Genomic DNA, 17,263 nt, shown 5'->3' with positions numbered 1-17,263 from the left:
GAGACAGAATGCTCATTGCTTCTCAGCTGTCTTCAGACCCTGTTTGGCGTTACGAATTGCTCCTTGTTACTTTGATCTCGGAACTCTACCTCGGACTCCTTCGGACACCCCTTTGTACCTTTGCTTGGAACTGTTTACCTGTTGCCGGATTTTTGGACTTCACCTCGACTTGTCTTTGGATCATCCCTTGATACCTTGCTGAACTTCTACGCCATTCTCTTCTTGGGATTCAAGTCAAGCCCTCTCTCCTACAGGTGGTTACCCCTACATCCATGCTCACCTGCGGTTCTACTATTCCTGGGACCGCCGCATCATCTGAGTCTCGAACCTCTCTACTAGGTTACCTGGGTTTCCCCAACACCAGATAGGTAAGACTCTTTAGATCCTATTGTTTACCTGATTGTATTGTAATTGCCTGGTACTTAACCTCGTTCCCTTTTGATAGCAGCATCGGTGTTCCAGAGGTTCCGTGGATCTGGGAAGACATCTCTCACCTGTGGCCTCAAAGGTCGCACAGCGGGTTTCTATTAGTTCCCCTATGCGTCACTTGGGGACGGAGGTCTCATCGGTCTACACGACTCTCAAGTCAGAACAATACATCAACTACGTCACAGCTAACACACTACCACCATTCTCTTGTGGTTCTGTGGGATAAGAGGAGATCACAAGACACCCGTCTACTCAACATGATATGATATGATATGGCATTTATAACGCGCCTATACACAAGTGTTTCAAAGCGCGATGAGGCAAGGGAGGGGAACAAAGGGAGGACGGACAACGATCCTACTAGGCCAGGTGTCATTCAGATTGCGCAAATGCATGGGTCGTGGCAGGGACAGTGCACTACATGGCAAAAGATGATAACAATAAGTAAGTAATGGCTAGCAAGTGGCAAGTGCATTGGGTAAGTGCAAACATCAGATGTCAAGGGCTGGTAGGGGGGCTGTAGGGATACAGAACCAGTCCCCAAGTGCGGGGGTTGCCGGGTGGGCAGAGCAGGTGTTTGACGCTGGCATGGGAGGGACCTGTGCCCGAGATCAGAGGGTGTCCAGGTAGAAAGTGCAGTTCCAGTTACAGCCAGGAGGTCAGCAGATGAGTAGGAGAAAAAGCAGAAGCAAAGAGAAAGGTTTTGAGGTGCTTCCGGAACCGGAGATGGTTCTCCTCACATTTCAGGGAGGCAGGGAGGCTGTTCCAGAGGGAGGCACCCGCCGAGGAAAGAGATCTACCACCAACGTGTTGCTTGGAGAAGCGACTGACCCTGAGGGAGTTGGAGGCGGATGGGCGAAGAGCTCGAGAAGGAAGATATTTAGGAAGAGAGAGTTGAAGGTATTGAGGTAACATCCTTTACTCTACCCAAAATGTATTTATATTAGGTGGACAGTATGTCAAAATATGTATGTTAGAAACTAAGATACAACTGTTGTACTAACCGCGTTACTTGTGCCTTGATAAAGCCTGAGCAAGGGCGAAATGCATGCACGTGCCTCCTAGCAGAGTTTGTTGGCACCAGTATATCAACACGTATGATCGGAACGTGTATATAAATATGTATTAACAATCTGAATAAACTACAAAATACTGTAAACAACTAACAAGTTTACACTAATTTATTGAATAAACAATGCTAATAGATTTGATAAAACTAGCGCACAGGCTTATATAGAACACCAAAACCAAACCCAGCAACTAACAATGGCATCATTCAGTGGTTGAGGTTCAACTCACCCAAGGTTAATAAAGGTTTTTGTAAAATGTGGTATAGCTGCCAATATACCACCAGCAGTTTGCTAACCACGACTGTCACCCACTGAATATGTATAGAGTGTTCGATATGTGTTACATGTCTGCAACTATCCAAGTCCCTATGTATGCATCATTGGTTTATCCTACGATTTTCCTACAATTCCCAAGTGGTCTAAGGATTGTCGTCTGAAACGGGAGGGGAATCAGTTCATATTTCAGTATCATTTTTCTTCTTCGTTGTGAAAAAGGAAGAGTGTTACGTGTGGGTCTCTCCCAGGTGTATTGCCCTTTTAAGACGGGCCATGCGCGTGCCTCAGAACGGCTGCACACCCAAGAATGGAATGACTGAGTCTGTGTCTCACTTCAGGCCTGAAGGCCCACACTGTGTGATCACAGGGACGGCAGGCCATGGTGCCGTGGGGCCCTCTTGCCAGCGTGGTATCCAGGGTATGCGCAGGCTTAGCAGGGTCTGCCCTGCATCCCAATAAAGACTGGGTGATCCCCGGCAACCATCAGAGGTGCTGTGCCTCCCACCCAGGTGTTGCTGTCCCCAGCACCGATGGGGCCCACCCAAGTGGCCTTGCTGTCCCCCATAACAATGACATTCTCATTTTTAGCCCGACACAGATGGATTTACAGAGTGCAGTTGCTAACAACCTTTAGATAAATAATGATAAAACTAAGGTTATGCGGTGTTCCACAGCTAGGGCAAGATAGGTTAGAGTTGGTCTTTGTATAATATGGTACTTGCAATCATTGAGCACTATATCTATTTAGGTCTGCAGACTGGCAGTAGAATGAACAAGGCTGCTGTATTTGCAGCATTACATTTAAAGGTAGACTGCCTCATTCCGAAGACAAAGAATATCACCTGTAAATACGCAAGGTTTTCACTGCTCCCTATCATTAAGTACTATAGAATTAAAGTGGTCCCGAAATGAATCTACGGTTTGGAAACTATGCTATCTTACGAATGGGAATCAATGAACTCATTGAAAGCGAGATTGTGGCGAAAAGTGCTTAGTTTGCCTAATTGTGTTGCTCTGGTGATGGTGCGCTTCGAGCTCGGCCTTCTGTCGCTGCATGGTAAGGTGGCTTGGAACGCACTCTCTAAAGGAAGATATATCTACACCGCTGGATGCCCTATTTTGTAATATACAGAAGCTACTATTGGAACACAGTTGCAAATATTGAATGAATTGGGTTTCCTTTTGTAATAAGTTATTGCAGTAATTAGACTGCACCCAGACTCACTTTATAGATTATCCGACCCTTTGGGAATTAGACTAGATCAAAACTTGTTCTGCCCTAACCAAATATAAGTTATGCTATAACATTGTGGGTGAACTGGAAAAGAGGCACTCTACCCGTTTATCTGGTAAAATTTCCCAAATGCAACGTTATGATCTCTATTTATGAGATTCCGATTTAGGGCCTCATTTAAGGGCTGGCCCTATCACTAGTTGGGCGCTAAATCGGCTGTTTTACCTCCAGCTTTTTTCTGGAGGTGAAAATCCCTGTTTTCTGCGGTATTACAGCCGGCTGTATTTGCCCGCAGTATTAGCACCGAAAATTCCCCATTGGATCCAATGGACCCAATCAGGAATGGGGATTTACCGTTAAAGCTCAAACCGTGATCTGGTGGTAATACCACCGGGCCGGTCAGTGCTAGGGCTATTACAGTCGGGAATACAGCCCAACTCGTGATGAGGCCCTTAATCTAATCTCAGTGGGTGAAATCCAGAATATTCGTGACAAGCTAGGATGCCTGAACCAGTGGTGTCGCTTTTGCAGAAAAGATTCTGCAAGGGAGACTTTGCAGTGTATACTCATGATTTGTCCAACTTTACCTGGTATTCATAGCCATTTTCTGGGAGAATATTCACCTGAAATGTATCGTACAGAATCGGAAGCTTTATGATATTGTTGTCTCTCTGGAACCTCTGTAGTATTGACTGTTAAATATTAAGATTTGTTAGATACTTGGGTTTCATTGAATGTTAATGAAAGGATTTTCTCATGAGGTATTCTGGATAAAAAAAATAATTTAGGAGTAATATAGTTATTTTACCTTTTAACCTACACAGAGATCATACTGCCACCCAGACGGATTCTAGAAAATAAGGACATCTTTATACCCTTGCTTACAAGGTTGGTAAACGCATCCTTTAGAGATGGCAAGATCCCAGAAGCCGTTAAAACAATTACGGTTAAACCGCTGGTAAAAAAAAAACAGGACTGGTTCAGAAGGATCCAGGCAACCTTCGTCTCATCACTAACTGTACAGTTCTCTTGAAAATCATGGACAAGGCGGCAACACCCCAACTTCAAGCATTTGTGGAAGCCAACGATCTATCTCCTCCATAAACAGCAATCAGGCTTCAGAAGGTCACACAGCACTGAAATTGTCTTGTTGGACCTCCAAACCCACATGCTCGGCATTATGGACAAGGGAAAAACGGTCATGTTGGTACTATTGGACCTATCCGCCGCCTTTGATTTGCTGGACCATCAACAACTCCAACGGGCTCTAGAACACTTGGGTAGCTGCTCTAAAGAAGCTACCAGGTGGGTGATCTCTTTCCTATCAGAACGACGATCTAAAATACATTGGGGGATCAATCCTTCTGTTCAATACCCACCAACTGTGGCTTACCACAAGGGGCCAGTTTGTCCCCGCTGCTGTTTAATTTTTACCTAAGGTGTCTCTGCACAGTACTTAACAACATGAAAGACTATTTCACCAACTACACAGATGACACTCAGCTGGTGGTAGAGCTGAGTGGTTCTCACAACACTAATAACAGCAGGGTGGCCAACATATACAACAGCATAGAGGCATGGATGAAAGCAAACTGGTTGTGCCTGAATGGCAGCAAAACCGAGCTGATGATATTCAGACCTTACCAAGCACGGGCTAAATTAAGCCAAGAATACTCGACTTTTAAAATCAAAGACTCCCACATCCAGGTCTCAGAAAAAGTAAAAAAACTTGGGATATGCTTGGAAGCGTCACTGGGAGCTGAAGCGCATGTCACCCACTTGAACAAACACTGCCAGTATTACCTGAGACTGCTAAAATACATTAGACCTTACCTGAGCGAAAAGAACAGCGCAAACATTGCATGGGCTACAATCCTTTCCAGATTAGACTATGGAAATGCCCTATTGATAGGAGCAAGCAAGGGCTGTATAGCTTGGTGCCAAATCATCCAGAACAACGCAGTAAGAATTGTTAGACAGAAAGCCAGAAAAGAACACATCTCAAAAGACAGGAAAGCCCTTCACTGGTTAGCACTTGAGGACAGGATTACCTTTAAAACCATGACTATGGTACATCGCTGCATATTTGGATTTGCCTACCTGAAGGAGCAGATCATCCGCTATACCCTGGGTCGATCTCTGAGATTAGAGGCACAGGGACAGATCGTACGGATTGCTGCCAAAAGAGTGAATGGACTAGCAAAATCATTTCCCGTAAAATCGCCTCAGACCTGAAACTGATTACCGACTTCTCTAAGACAAGAGGAAAATTACATGACATTCAGAAAAAAACTAAAAACAAGTATTTTCAAATAAGCAAATAGTTGGGATCTGACTAAGCAACCCTGATGTCCCGTAAAATTGTTGTATGTCTATTGTCTAAATGTACGCGCCCCGAAGCCTGCAAGCTTTCGGCGCGATATAAATAAACAAATAAATAAAAAATAAATACACTATTTTAGTAACGTCGTCATAGACTCATTTTCTTTATGCAAGATGAAATGGAATGTCATATTCTGGTGCTAAGTTTTATTGGATCAAGTATTTATTATACGTATTACAATGATGTGTATTTTTTATATTTATGTATAAGATTTATTCATTTAAACCAAAGCACAATAAAAAAAAATATGACTGGCATTCCTGGACTTGCGGAACACAGGCAGCATCATCATCGTCGTCAAGATCCACTGCATGTGCCTCCACCCCTTTGCTATGTCAACAGGCAGATCCGTCTGGCATGGGAACATTTGTCCGATGAATCATCCAGGACTGGCAAGAGCTGTTGGCGCCAAAGAAAAGAAAAAGAAGGCAAGTTATTATCATGGGCACTTGGACAGAGTACGCTGGTAGAAGGCACACCGAGGCTGAGACAAGGTTGTGTGGGGTTAATTGTTACAACAAAGCAATCATAGGATACTTGTCCAGTCACAAATCATAAAGAAAGTGTTTTACAAAAGTTACAAAAAAGAGGCCAATCCGCCCGTGTTTGAATGTGACTCCTGTCTTTATTTTTGAGTATTCAGAGACCCCAAACCCTCATCATTTGAGTACAATGTTAGGTGTTCTCTGGACTTTGAATTATTGAAAGGTCTCCTTCAGGACAGTGAAGCACCAAGCAAGTCTCTCCAGAACTGCCACACTCTACCAGAGTCTCTGGGCTAGACTGTCGTACACTCTGTCCAATGACATCGCTGCTCTGGGATCCTGGTGCCATCATATTCTCCCTAACCCCTGGTGAGATTTCACCATCTCCCGCCGCCTGCCACCACCTCTAGAGTCTTCCCTGTGCTGAGCTGGTCCACCGCACCTCCCTGCTCCATCTTTCTCATAGCTGCACCTGTTCACCTCCTGCCTTCCAGGACCTGACCAACTGATGTTAAGGACTTTAGTCACCTGCTGTTACGGGGCTCTCACAGAGGCGTCGATAGGAACTGGACAGCTGCGGTCTCCACCAATGTGACGCGTAGGGCCGAGATGACGGACTGGACTGGCCCACCTAGCTTTGCTTGCTTGACCCGTAGGAATAATCTTCTGCAAATGGAATTAACCACCCGTGGAGTTGAGCGTAAATCCCCCAACCCCCGCTGTTCTCCCCTCAGATCACCTTTGATGTCCTCTCTTATAGTCTCACCTGATGGTTTGAAAAGATGAGCTCTCCATCCTGCATCGAGCGCAGGGGCGCGTTGATAACCAGTTGCTTCACTAGCTTGAAGGAATTGGTGAGTTCCAGAACAATATTGACTCTGAGATTCCCGGCAAGACGCCGTAAGTATAAAGTTCGTAAGAGTTCAAATGCCTGACTTTCACTCTTGTCCGATTCCTTGCAGGTTGCAGCTTGACCGTAATGAAGAGTTCCTCGTGGCAACCGGTACTATTCTGGTAAGGATTTGTATTTTCCAACACAGTTTGATAAAATAATGTCAATATGTAACCTGTTACTTTCTCCCTTATTCAGGCGCTGAGAGAAAGTATGAAGTCTCGGGGAATAATACCTCCGGCGGTAAAATCAGGTAAGCCTATTGTGGTGAGGAGGGTTCCCCTTGTTAGTCCCTTTGTTTCACCTTGGTGTCCTTTTGTTTCCCCTTAGGGGCCGGGGTTCGGCGAAGATGCAGTGGAAGCTGCACCGACCCGTGAAGAGGAATAGTACCCCCGGTGGTAAAATCAGGTAAGTCTATGGGGGGGTAACTAATATTCCCCTGTGTTTTCCCTTGGCTCACCTTGCTGTTCTTGTCTTCTCCTTAGGTGCCGGAGTGCGGCGGGAACATGCAGGAGGATGCAGTGGAATGTTAAGATGCTGCGAAGGCCGGTGAGTTCAGTGCGGCGCTGCAGCAGACGAGGCGATGCGCATAAATAGCTTCTTCCAGCTTGAAGGCGCGATGGATCGGGAATTCAGGTAAGGATCAAAGGAATTGCTCTTGTTCTAACCTTTTCTCCTTCTTTCTTACTTTTTCTAGGATCTCCGAACTCGAGGCGGGCGTGGCAGAAGGCTGGATGCAGACTTGCAGGGAGGCGGGCGTGGCAGAAGGCTGGATGCAGACTTGCAGGCACGGTGAGTGTTACGCTGCTGGATGCAGAATAACGCGAAGCGTGTGCTGCTCTTCGGGCATGGTTTAAATAGCCTCCAAAGTAGTCCCAGGTAATTATTCCTCCCCAGCCCCGCCCGAGTAAAAAATAGTCCCTAAGTAAAGTAGTCCCTTCCAAGCCTCTTTTGGCTTGGAGCTCTTGCAGCATGGTCTGCATCAGGTAAGTTTGCAGCATGGTCTGCATCAGGTAAGTTTTAATCTATGAGCCTGGTGCCTATGGCGCCAGGACTGACTCTCCATATGAGCCTGGCGCCATAGGCGCCAGAATTGGACCCAAATAGCCCCTAGCAGGGGTTTTTGGGCTTGCTTGGGATAACTTGATGCCTGCTTCCGGGGTTGCTGGACTTGGTCTGGGACCCCGGGGGTAGGCATCATGACAGCACTCACCCCCCCCCCCCCAAGGCCCCTCCTAAAGTCGTTATTCCCTGTGGTTTTGGTTTGTCTGGGAAATTTTGGTGGAATTTTTTCACCAATCGGGGTGCATGAACATGGTCACTAGGTTCCCATGACGTTTCCTGTGGTCGGTAACATTTCCAGTCGATTAAATAAAAGAGTTTTGACTTTATTAGCTTGGAGTCCAGGATGTTCTTAACTTCAAATTCGGGTTCTCTGTCTACAAGGATAGGGTCTGGTGGCTGGGTTAGTCTTGTCCCTGGTTACACTGGCTTCAAAAGTGACACATGAAAGACGGGGTGAATTCGCATATTAGCAGGTAAGTCCAACTTGACAGCCACCGGGTTGATAATGGCCTTAATAGAGTAAGGTCCCAAATATCTGGGGTTAAAGGTCTGTGTTCCCTTTAGAGGTATATGTTTTGTGGCTAACCATACTTGGTCCCCTATCTGGTATTGTGGAGTATCACTTCTTTGCCGATCAGCCTCTTTCTTGTATTTTTCTTTCGCCTGTTTTAAAAGTGTAGTTGCGTCCTTAAAGGCTTGTGTAATCGTAGCGTGCAGATGGTCCACTGCGGGCATTTCTAAGTTTTGGGGTGAGTCAAGGTCTGAGGTTCAAGGATGGTGCCCATATAAGGTATAAAAGGGGCTTTGTCCAGTTCCAGAGTGCACTGAATTATTGTATGCATATTCGGCGATCCAAAGAATGTCTTTCCAATTACTTTCCGTCTGACGTAACATACAACGCAGGTATTGTTCGAGAGTCTGGTTGGTCCTCTCTGTTTGACCATCGGTCTGGGGGTGGTGACTGGTCGATAACCTCACATCGATTTGCGCCAATTGACAGCATTTTTTCCAAAAATGTGAAATGAATCGACTGCCCCGGTCAGAGACCAATATGGACGGAAATCCGTGTATGCGAACAATGTTTTCGAGGAACTCCTTGGCCAGGATTGAAGCTGAAGGTAATCCCTTTAAAGGAATAAAGTGTGCCATCTTGGTAAAAAGATCCACAATAACTAGAATGGTGTTAAGTCCATTGCATGGGGGTAGATCAGTAATAAAGTCTAACGATAAGGTGTGCCATGGTGTAGGCGGAATGTCCAAAGGTTGTAAGAGTCCAGCTGGTTTTTTCTTTTGACTTTTGTTTTGGGCGCAAAGGCCACAAGACATTACAAATGATTTAATATCCTTTCACCAGGTGGGCCACCAGAATTGTCTTTTAATTTTAGCTTCAGTTTTTGCAATACCTGGGTGCCCCTCCATTAGGGTATCATGATAACGGGAAATGACTGCTCTTGTAGTTTCTTGTGTGGCAGAAATAGCCGTCCTTGGTAATAAGGCAGATCATTGGTGACAGAGTAGTCCGGGCCTTTCTTTACCCAGTTCTGCAGGGCTGTAGAATCAAAGAGTTGCTGGATCTTTACCTGAATGTCCTCTAGAGTCTGTAGCGTAGTCATGCCAAGAATCCTTTGTTCGGGAATTATAGGTACTGGTTCAGGGTTCACTTCTGCCTCTCCCATCCCTATTCGGGATAAGGCGTCTGCTTTACCATTCTTACAACCTGGTCGATAGGTTATCACGAAATCGAACTCAGCAAAGAACAATGCCCATCGGAGTTGACGTGACGATTGGGCCTTGGCTGTCTTTAAATACTGTAAATTCCGGTGATCGGTGATCACAGTAATGGTATGCCTGCCACCGAGAAGATAGTGCCGCCAAACCTTGAAGGCGGATTTCATGGCTAATAACTCCTTATCAGTAACCGCATAGTTTAACTCGGCTACTGGGTGAAGCTGGCCTGTTTCAAGTTCCTTTTGAGACAGGACAGCTCCCATGGCTAGACTGGATGCGTCAGTTTCCACTATGTATGGAAGTTCAGGGCGCGGGTGCTTTAATACAGGTGCAGACGTGAATTTCGCTTTCAGCTCTTGGAAGGCATTTTCAGCTTCTTCAGTCCACATAAAGCGTTTATTTTTTCGCAAGAGTGCTGTGATGGGATGTACAACATGTGAAAAATCCGGGATGAATCTGCGGTAGAAATTGGCAAAGCCGAGCATGCTTTGCACTCCTTTAACTGAACTTGGTGATTGCCACTTAAGGATTGCGTCCACCTTTCGTGAGTCCATTCGGACTCCCTTTGGGGTCAGGATAAACCCAAGGAATTCAACTTCTGTGGCATGAAAAACGCATCTTTACAGTTTTGCATATAGTTTGTGCTGGCGCAATTTCTCAAGGACTGCTCGGACGTGCTTCACATGGTCAGATTCTGAAGAGGAGTATACTAGAATATCATCGATATATACGACAACACAAATGTCAATGAGTTCAGGAAGGACATCGTTCATGAAGTATTGGAAGGCTGCTGGTGCATTGCACAACCCGAAAGGCATCACCTGGTATTCGAATAACCCATACTTAGTGCGGAAAGCAGTCTTCCATTTGTCACCTTCTTTTACACGTACCAGATGGTATGCCCCCCGGAGATCTAATTTAGTGTATATACAAGCGTCCTTCACTTGGTCTAGTAGTTCAGGGATCAGAGGCAATGGGTATCGGTTCTTAACAGTTATCTGGTTCAATGCGCGGTAGTCTATGCACGTTCTGAGGTCACCTTCCTTTTTGGGCACGAAGAACAAAGCTGAAGATGCAGGGGACATGGATGGGCAAATAAAGCCATTGGCAAGGTACTGGTCTAAGTATTGTCGTAGGTGAAGGTTCTCAGGTTCTGTAAGGGCATAGATCCTGCTACAAGGGGGTTGTGCACCGGGTATGAGATTGATTTGACAATCGTACGATCTGTGAGGGGGTAAGGTGTTTGCCTGTTCTTTTTGGAAGACATCCTGGAATTCTTGGTATTATGGAGGTAGTTGCATGACTGCAGTGGTTACTGTGGCCATGCCTGCATTCTGATTTTTCTTTGGGTAACAGGTTTGTGCACAATCCGGGAAGTTTATTCTCTTCTCTCGCCAATCAATTCAAGGATTATGTGTTTCCAACCAAGTTATCCCCAGTATTATTTGGAACTGTGGGGCTTTGATTAGATCAAACACAATAGTCTCTCGGTGCCCATCCTGACCCAATAGTGTCATCTCTCCGGTGGAATGAGTTACAGGCCCAGAGGCAATTTCAGTTCCATCGACTGTGGTGATGACATCTCAGGTGGTTTTTCGGCAGAGAGGTAGATTCATCCTGGAAGCCAATTCATAGTCCACATAGTTTCCTATGGCCCCGCTATCAATGTATGCCCTTACTGCGTGCATACGCGATGGCTGCCCTGGATCTACGAGGACCATTGGTATGATGAAATGCGAGGTCTGAGTATCCTTCTTCAAGCTCGGCAAGCGGACCTCTACGCTTGTCAGGCGTGGTCGTTTCCCGAGTCTGACTCCACATGGCTTTTATCAGCAGCTCCTACCACCTTCTTGGGCGGTTTTACAGGGCAATCCCATAGAAAATGCCCAGAAGTTCCACAATATAGACACAATTGCATTTGCCGTCTCCTTTCTCTTTCCTTCTGGGTTAAGGATCCTTTAACCCCTCAGATTTGCATGGGTGCTGAAGCATCTGCTCCTTTGGGGTTAGCGTGGGTTTTGACCAACACCCGATTTTCCAACTTGGCTCGATCAGCCTTTCTGTTCTGAAGTCTGTGATCTAACTGGACCACTAAGTCTATATATTCAGCGCAGTCTTGAGGTGGGTTCACGACTTGACCCAAGACATCCTTGAGTTCTCCTCGAAGCCCTCGATGAAATAACGTGATTCGTTTTACCTCAGGCCATCCGGTTTCCACTATCAACCTATTAAAGGTTGCGATGTAGGATAGAAGGTCCTGGTTACCCTGTCGTAGGGATAAAAGTTTGCTATCCAGGGCCTGTCCTTGGGAGTGCCGGGCAAATAGTCTTTCCATGCTCGTTTGAAAGCCCTGAAAATCCCAAAGAATTGGGTCATCCTGAGTAACTAGTCAAATTGACCAATCAGCTGCACTGCCGCTGAGATATGACAATACAAAGGCTACCTTGGCTTGATCGTTTGGGAAGGCTCCAGGTCTGCATAAAAAGTGCAAGCTGCATTGGTTCATAAACACGGCAAACCTTTTGGGATCTCCGGCAAAGCGTTCGGGTGGAGCTAATGGAATATTTCCTGGTAGGTTTATTTGCACAGGGTTACTCGATAACACAGGAGCTGGATTTCCCCCGGAACCAGGTAGGGGTGCTTGTCCAGCCTGTCTTTGCAATAGTTGCCTAGCAAGGTCATCAGTTCGCTCTTTTCACAAAATCAGTTCTCTCCTAAGAGCATTGGTTTCTTGACGGGCGGAATGCACTTCAGCCCTCAGTTCCCCTAGTAATTGGGCCAATTGGTCAGTCTCTGAGGTATCCATAACGCCCGGGTGGGAATTTGTGGGTAGGCTTTGCATTCTGTTAGGCTCACCTGGCTCCCACAGAAGTGTCGATCGGAACTGGACAGCTGCGGTCTCCACCAATGTGACGCGTAGGGCCGAGATGACGGACTGGACTGGCCCACCTAGCTTCGTCTGCAAATGGAGAAAGGGAATTAACCACCCGTGGAGTTGAGCGTAAATCCCCCCACCCCCGCTGTTCTCCCCACAGATCACCTTTGATGTCCCCTCTTATAGTCTCACCTGATGGTTTGAAAATATGAGCTCTCCATCCTGCATCGAGCGCAGTGGCGCGTTGATAACTAGTTGCTTCACTGGCTTGAAGGAATTGGTGAGTTCTAGAACAATATTGACTCAGAGATTCCCGGCAAGACGCCGTAAGTATAAAGTTCGTAAGAGTTCAAATGCCTGACTTTCACTCTTGTCCGATTCCTTGCAGGTTGCAGCTTGACCCTAATGAAGAGTTCCCCGTGGCAACCGGTAGTATTCTGGTAAGGATTTGTATTTTCCAACACAGTTCGATAAAATAATGTCAATATGTAACCTGTTGCTTTCTCCCTTATTCAGGCGCTGAGAGAAAGTATGAAGTCTCGGGGAATAATACCTCCGGTAGTAAAATCAGGTAAGTCTATTGTGGTGAGGAGGGTTCCCCTTGTTAGTCCCTTTGTTTCACCTTGCTGTCCTTTTGTTTCCCCTTAGGGGCCGGGGTTCAGCGAAGATGCAGTGGAAGCTGTGCCGACCCGTGAAGAGGAATAGTACCCCTGGTGGTAAAATCAGGTAAGTCTATGGAGGGGTAACTAATAGTCCCCTGTGTTTTCCCTTGGCTCACCTTGCTGTTATTGTCTTCTCCTTAGGTGCCGGAGTGCGGCGGGAACATGCAGAAGGATGCGGTGGAATGTGAAGATGCTGCGAAGGCCGGTGAGTTCAGTGCGGCGCTGCAGCAGGCGAGGCGATGCGCATAAATAGCTTCTTCCAGCTTGAAGGCACGATGGATCGGGAATTCAGGTAAGGATCAAAGGTATTGCTCTTGTTCTAACCTTTTCTCCTTCTTTCTTCCTTTTTCTAGGAGCTCCAAACTCGAGGTGGGTGTGGCAGAAGGCTGGATTCAGACTTGCAGGGAGGCGGGCATGGCAGAAGGCTGGATGCAGACTTGCATGCACGGTGAGCGTTACGTTGCTGGATACAGAATAACGCTAAGCGTGTGCTGCTATTCGGGCGTGCTTTAAATAGCCTCCAAAGTAGTCCCAGGTAAGTATTCCTCCCCAGCCCCGCCCGAGTAAAAAATAGTCCCTAAGTAAAGTAGTCCCTTCCAAGCCTCTTTTGGCTTGGAGCTCTTGCAGCATGGTCTGCATCAGGTAAGTTTGCAGCATGGTCTGCATCAGGTAAGTTTTAATCTATGAGCCTGGCGCCTATGGCGCCCGGACTGACTCTCCATATGAGCCTGGCGCCATAGGCGCCAGGACTGGACCCAAATAGCCCCTAGCAGGGGTTGTTGGGCTTGCTTGGGATAACTTGATGCCTGCTTCCGGGGTTGCTGGACTTGGTCTGGGTCCCCGGGGTTAGGCATCATGACACCTGCCCCCTTCTCTTCTACAACCCCCTCAAGACTCTGCCTTCAATCTCCAACTCTCTCTTCCTGCTCTCTTCAGAGTATTTCTCTCTGCCAAACTCCTTCCTTCAACTCGTGCGTCAAACATCCCACACTGCCAGACTTAACTGGCAGATTTCTATAGTATGGGATCTTCTATCTTGGGGTGGTGCTTAAGGATTTTGGGGACACCTACGTAGTGAGGGTTGGGCTGCTTTATGATTGGACCATTTGGTCTGGAAGGGGGTTGGGCCAAGATTACATAAATGCTGGTCACCATCTTGGATTTTAGAAAGCCCATTGACATGCATGGGGTTTTTCTCCCTACTTCTTGAACCCCTGCTGTCATTGCCTGCTTTAGTGTGCATGTATCTGTCCCTTCAAGTGTGAGATTCTGGAGTTAGAAAATACTTTGGTAACCATTGGAGGCTGATTGCCACATTAATCAACCCATTGTCGCGGGGGATTGGAAACTTTGCAATCTATGGAACTCTAGCGAGGCTATTCTTTCTGTGTGAGCGTGTGTGTGCCTCGTGCCTTAGTACGTGGACCCATCGAGGGTCGTATGAGTCCCCCCTGTATACCTCCTCCAGGTCCAGCATCCACTAGGTCAAAGTGGCACCCAGCCCCTTTGGCACTCTACTCTCGGTCCCTAGAATTACACAGGGGACTTCATTGCAGTCTATCAAACCCTTCCAATGGTAACAGAAAATTGATCAATATAGTATAAAATCCTTCCAATGGCAATACAACATTAATGAGATACACAACATAGAAATGGTTGCAACTGGAAGCACAAAAGACTCCAATACCTCCATAAAGTATGAAATCCTTTGAATGCCAAATGAAAATGTGACGTGCTGAAATTGGAAGTCTACATCAGACGCCCCCGTATTGTTTCAAACCCTTCCAATGGGAATACAAATGGGAAATCTAATAGGATCTACGCAATTTCTTTGAGAATACTTTCTCGAAGCCCATTGCATCGATTTATGTTACCACATTATACTGCAAATCAATGCAGGGGGGAGACCCCCTGCAGCCCCTCATCACCCCCCCTTAATGAATACCCTTACCCAACCCTGAACACCATTCCGGCAAAATGTGTTAAAAACAATTTGATGTAATGTGCTCTGTTGAATTATTCTGCTATGGAATGGTTGAATACCAATCTAATAGTCTACCATTGTGGAAAGACACAGGTAACTGCCACAACTTATCTGGGCTGGTGAGGAGGACCTTGTTCTTCTCTGGAGGCCCTCTAATTTTCTTTGCCCGTGAGGGAGGGTGTGCACATCCTCCTTAGCCTTCTGAGATCTCTTCCATTTCATGGCAGCCAGAATAGAGCCAGAAGCAAAGGTGAACTTGTCAATTTCTGTCTCAATTTTAAGCATTGCATATGACATTTTCACGTCAGCAGAAGTGCTGTCATGCAAATGCCGTGCTGTTTCTGTTCGGAGTTTAACCATGCTGTTGCAGGGGTTCACATTTAGGTAATTAATTTAGACTCCCCAGGGCAGTGCCATGGCACAATGTCTACATCGATGACCCCCGATTTGCCAAAGTCTATAAGCATTAGCACTCAGTCAAATGTCAATGGGTGGGGAAGGCTGATCAGCTCAAAAGCGATTTTGAAGAATCTGGTAATTGGGGGTCATCAGGAAGTGCAGATTGTTTCTGTGTACAGTATGGGATTCCTTTTCAACCACCCACGCAAGTTCAGAATGCATGTGCTGTGCGCAGTGCATGACAATATGATCCATACATTCTTGGACATGTAGTTCTGGATCTCGAATGGGGAAAAACAGAAATGCAGTAGTACATTTCCTTTTTTAAATGTTTTTATTTTTTATTGATTTAGCTGAACCAAGTCAACTTTACAATATATATTTACGTACAAGTTATCACATTAAAACAAAGTACTTCATCTTAAGCAATCCATTGAATAAACACCTAGTCAATTAATTTAAAAAAAAAAGGCAACAGACTAAGAGAGCAAAAGAAAACGAATAAAATAAAATAAAGTAAAGTAAATAAAATAAATAAGGAAAATCCATAAATAATAAATCAAATAATAATAAGCATAAGAAATATGGTCTATTCCACTCTCATATCCTGTTTCTTGTTATTGTTAATATGTTTTCTATATATTACTTACTACTTCAGGGTCATTCATTTTTTGTTCTTTCAAAAAATTGATGGCGCTGATGCTCACAGGGTTAAATATCCTGCATGAATCATTAACCACAGATGGTCTGGCGTTAACTCATGATAATCATTGAAAAGTGTCTTGAAATATTTAATTCTTACTGCAACCAAAGCTGAGCAATCAACCATCAAGTGGCGTATTGAGTCTTCTTGTTCCACTTGATTACAAAGACGACATACGTTTTCAGCTTTTTTGATTTTAAAACGCTTAGCTTGGACTTCTCTCATATTTCAAAGATTGAAGCATAGCTGAATAAAGTCACACCTGTGGGATACTGATGGATATCGCACCAAGTATTGCTCAAGATTACCATATTGCTTCCTAGTAAGTATGTTTTCAGCAAACACGTGATATTTTTCACATTTTGTTCTCGTCTGAATCCAGTCCATCTGAAATAATTTTGTCTTTACATGCATTGGATTCTGAATGAAGGTTATCAATGTGACATCAGCAGTTGCCAGAGCATGTACAACCAATTTACACCCGTATAAGATAAATTTATATCTGGAAGAAAATATATACTTGGCCAACATACTCAAAACCGTAGGGTACTCAAATGCCAAGATGCATTTTCTAAACATTGCAATAATTTGCCACTGATATCGAGCATACAATGTAATGAACCCCAACTCGTGCAAAATCAGTGACACCGGGACACATTGTGGCAGATGTAATAAACTATGCCAAAATTTCCCTTCAAGTTTAGTCCATATGCCTTCTTGTAGCACTGGTTTAGTTTCAGATGCGTACAACAAGATAGGCATCGCCTTTTGTAAATAGTATGTAATAACAGGCCTAAGAGTAAACTTCCAATATTTCGCCTGAATCATCTTTGCTTGTGAAGTTGATGTTAATAACTTGTTTTTAAGTGTGTTTCTATAGATCTTTATGTCGCTTTTCGTCGCCATTAACAAACCTAAGTACATATATTGTTGGACACATTCCAACTTAACACCTCCTAATAACCATGTTTGGTTTTGTTTGTTATTTTTATTCATTAAATTGCATATCATAACTTTAGTTTTCTGCAAGTTTATGGTAAGGAGATTTGCCTGAACGTAAGTATCCAGGGCATTAAGA

The 17,263-nt window shown here is 45.2% G+C and overlaps 1 protein-coding gene across 1 annotated transcript in view; it reads right to left on the bottom strand.

Annotated features, from left to right (window-relative positions):
- Positions 1-5,523: 5,523 nt before the first annotated feature.
- Positions 5,524-17,263, bottom strand: part of ZNF148 (zinc finger protein 148) — a 569,671-nt gene continuing 557,931 nt past the window's right edge. The window contains exon 7 of the mRNA XM_069616642.1: positions 5,524-5,791. Within this exon, the coding sequence (XP_069472743.1) occupies positions 5,723-5,791 (69 nt within the window). The 3' untranslated portion in view covers positions 5,524-5,722. The remainder of the gene's footprint in view (positions 5,792-17,263) is intronic.

The sequence above is a fragment of the Ambystoma mexicanum genome, chromosome 9, assembly GCF_040938575.1.
Source record: "Ambystoma mexicanum isolate Mex_15411 chromosome 9, UKY_AmexF1_1, whole genome shotgun sequence".
NCBI lineage: Eukaryota > Metazoa > Chordata > Amphibia > Caudata > Ambystomatidae > Ambystoma > Ambystoma mexicanum.
Note: the sequence above shows the minus strand (reverse complement) of the source record. Positions and strands in the feature narration are given on the sequence as shown.